The sequence below is a fragment of the Callorhinus ursinus genome, unplaced genomic scaffold (assembly GCF_003265705.2).
Source record: "Callorhinus ursinus isolate GAN/ISIS: 27379988/994484 unplaced genomic scaffold, GSC_fseal_2.0 scaffold52, whole genome shotgun sequence".
Classification (NCBI taxonomy): domain Eukaryota; kingdom Metazoa; phylum Chordata; class Mammalia; order Carnivora; family Otariidae; genus Callorhinus; species Callorhinus ursinus.
Window position 1 is genome coordinate 9646323 of NW_027397114.1, and position 2753 is coordinate 9649075.

The 2753-nt window shown below is 44.8% G+C and overlaps 1 protein-coding gene across 1 annotated transcript; it reads right to left on the reverse strand.

Annotated features, from left to right (window-relative positions):
• Positions 1-998: 998 nt before the first annotated feature.
• LOC112813949 (keratin-associated protein 2-3) lies at positions 999-1388 on the reverse strand. The gene has a single exon (XM_025859191.1). It carries the CDS (start codon positions 1386-1388, stop codon positions 999-1001), a length of 390 nt encoding a protein of 129 aa, XP_025714976.1.
• Between the last annotated feature and the right edge of the window lie 1365 nt (positions 1389-2753).

Sequence of the window (2753 nt, forward strand, 5' to 3'; positions counted from 1 at the left end):
CCAATTCCTGAGCACAAGGATTGACAGCCCTTGAGAACCAGTGTCAATTCAGTACCCACAAGAGTTGACACTGTGAATAACATTCAAAATTACTACCAGATCTATAACACATAGAAAGGAATTAGCCAAAGCCACAGTTATTCTTGGCCACTAAAGACCAAAGAGTTCCTCTGGGCAGAAGAACATGTCTCCTACCATACTGAGAGGAAGTGTTTGACTTAAGGGCTTAATGTCAGGGGCCTTACGGTCTCCTGGGTCTTTTCTGAACATCAGTGATTATAATTATATTAGTAAGAAACTTATTTAATCTTTCATTACTCATTGCTCTTCAGCTTCACAAACGTGTTTGGCCAGATGTTGCCTAAGGTTCTTTCCACCTCTAACATACGGGATTTTCTAAGCTATGCTAACAGGTGTCAGGTCAGTGAATGAACCCTCATCCCAGGGATGTAAGTATCAGCCTAGATGCAGCCTCCTTACCGGCTGTTGTTAAAGGACATTTCTCAGATGTTTGAGATGTCTGGATTGTTAGCACATCTGACTCTGTATGTGTGATGAAGATTTAGCCGTGCCCACCTTTCTCACTTGGTTACTGTGCCTTATAAATTCCCCTTACAAGAATAATAAGGAAACTACCCAGACTTAGGGTATTTTAGAGAACAGTTGGAGAGGATTATTCTGCATCTTGCTTTGAATGTCTCCCGACAAAACAGACAGAACCTGCTGAAAGAAAGTATCACAAAGACCATGATTTCTATGTTGGAAATACTAAGTTTATTAGAAGACAGAAGACATGATTGAGGAGTTAGACAGGGGTTATGAGAGGACAGGGTACTCTTCATCAGTAGTCAGTCTGAAAAGGGGGCTCCAGTGCCTATTCTGAGCTAAACTGAAGAGATGTGAAACGGGCTTCTCAGAAAAGGCATGCTGTTCTGTCATGAAGAGCAGGCTGGATGGACGCCACCATTTACTGGGGACCATCAGTGATAATGTACTTCTCAGCAGCAGGGGGAGGTCCTGCAGGTGGTGCGGCAGGGGGCAGGCTGGCAGCAGGGGGGACGGCAGCAGGGCGCCTGCACAGAGATGGGCTGGCAGCAGGTGGAGGCCCAGCAGCAGGGGCGGCAGACCACGGCCGTGCAGGACGTGGGGCAGCAGCTGATGGGGCGGCAGCAGCCCTCCTGCAGGCAGCAGGGGTCACAGCAGACAGGGCGGCGGCAGGGCTCACAGATGGGGCGCGTGCAGCGGCAGGTGCAGGTCACGGGGCGGCACACCGTGGTCTGGCAGGACACGGGGCGGCAGCAGCAGGGGTCACGGCAGCAGCAGGGCTGGCAGCAGCCTCCCCCACAGCCTGGGGAGGAGCAGGTGGAGCCGCAGCAGGAGCCGGTCATGGTGATGTCTGGGGTTGGTTTGGGTTGGACTGGTGAGAGGATTTGGGTGTTGTCAGGTGTGAATGTCTTTGTCGGGCTCTGGGGCCTTTATATACCCTGGCCAGCTGCTGATGACCCCCAGGACACAAGTCATTTCCTTGTTTGTGTTTATTCTTTCTGAAATGGCACTGATACGTTAGCAAGTTCCCTAGACTTCTTTTTTTTTTTTAGATGCTCAGGTACTCATGAAAGACCATTTGCTTTCCTTATTTAATGAAGACCCATTATATTTTGCTATTTATGGTTCAAATATGAACTTAATGACCTTAACTTCAAAGTTTCCAATTATCTTTATAATTCAGTGATGTTTTTGCCAGTTGATGTTTTGATAGCACAGTGTAGCTGTCATGCTTCCTGGACAAAACAAGTTCAGGAAAATAGTAAGGGACTATTTTAAAAGTCATGGTCTGTCAGTAAAAGAAGTTTTATTGTGTACTTTTTGGAGCTACAGGAATGCATCTTATCATTTTATTATCAGTGGGGTTTTTTTCCCCCAATTTTTTTATTTTGGTAAACTATCTTAACCATTTTTAAGTGTACAATTTAGTGGTATGATGTACATTCATATTGTTGTGAACCATCAGCATCATCCATCTCTAGAACTCTTTTTTAAAAAAAATATTTAGAGAGAGGGTGTGGGTGGGCGGGCAGAGGGAAAGAGAGAATCCCAAGCCAACTTCGTGCTGAATGCAGAGCCTGATGTGGGGCTTGATCTCCTGACCCTGAGATCGTGACTGAGCTGAAATCAAGATGCTCAACTGACTGAGACACACAGGTGCCCATAGAACTCTTTTCATCTTGCAAAACTGAAATTCTATACCCATTAAACACTAACTCCACATTGAACCCCTCTCCCCAGCCCCTGGCAACCACTACTGCACCTTTTTTTTTTCTTAATTATCTCCTCCCCTCGCCCCCCCATCCCACAAGTATTGGCTCCAACACTTGGGTGTCATGGGTGTATGACTTCAGGCAAGTCACTGATCTGGTTCCTTATGTATAGAATGTAGAATATAAACTCAGCCTCTGGTAACCTCTCTTCTACTCTTTGTTACTGTGAGTTTTTTTTTTTTTTTTTTTGTCTTAGGTATGTGCTCATTATTTTCCATAGTTGTAGCTTTCCAAACCATGGCGAATTTCATTTTTTAATCTTCACGATAGCAAATATCATTTAATTCTAACAACTATATTCTAAATATTGTGCTAAAAGAAATAAATGTATTCATTTATTCTCATAAAATCCCATGAGGAGGTATTGTATTCCTCATTTTACACATAAGGAACCAGAGAAGTGACTTGCCTAGGGTCATACACCTACTAGGTTGG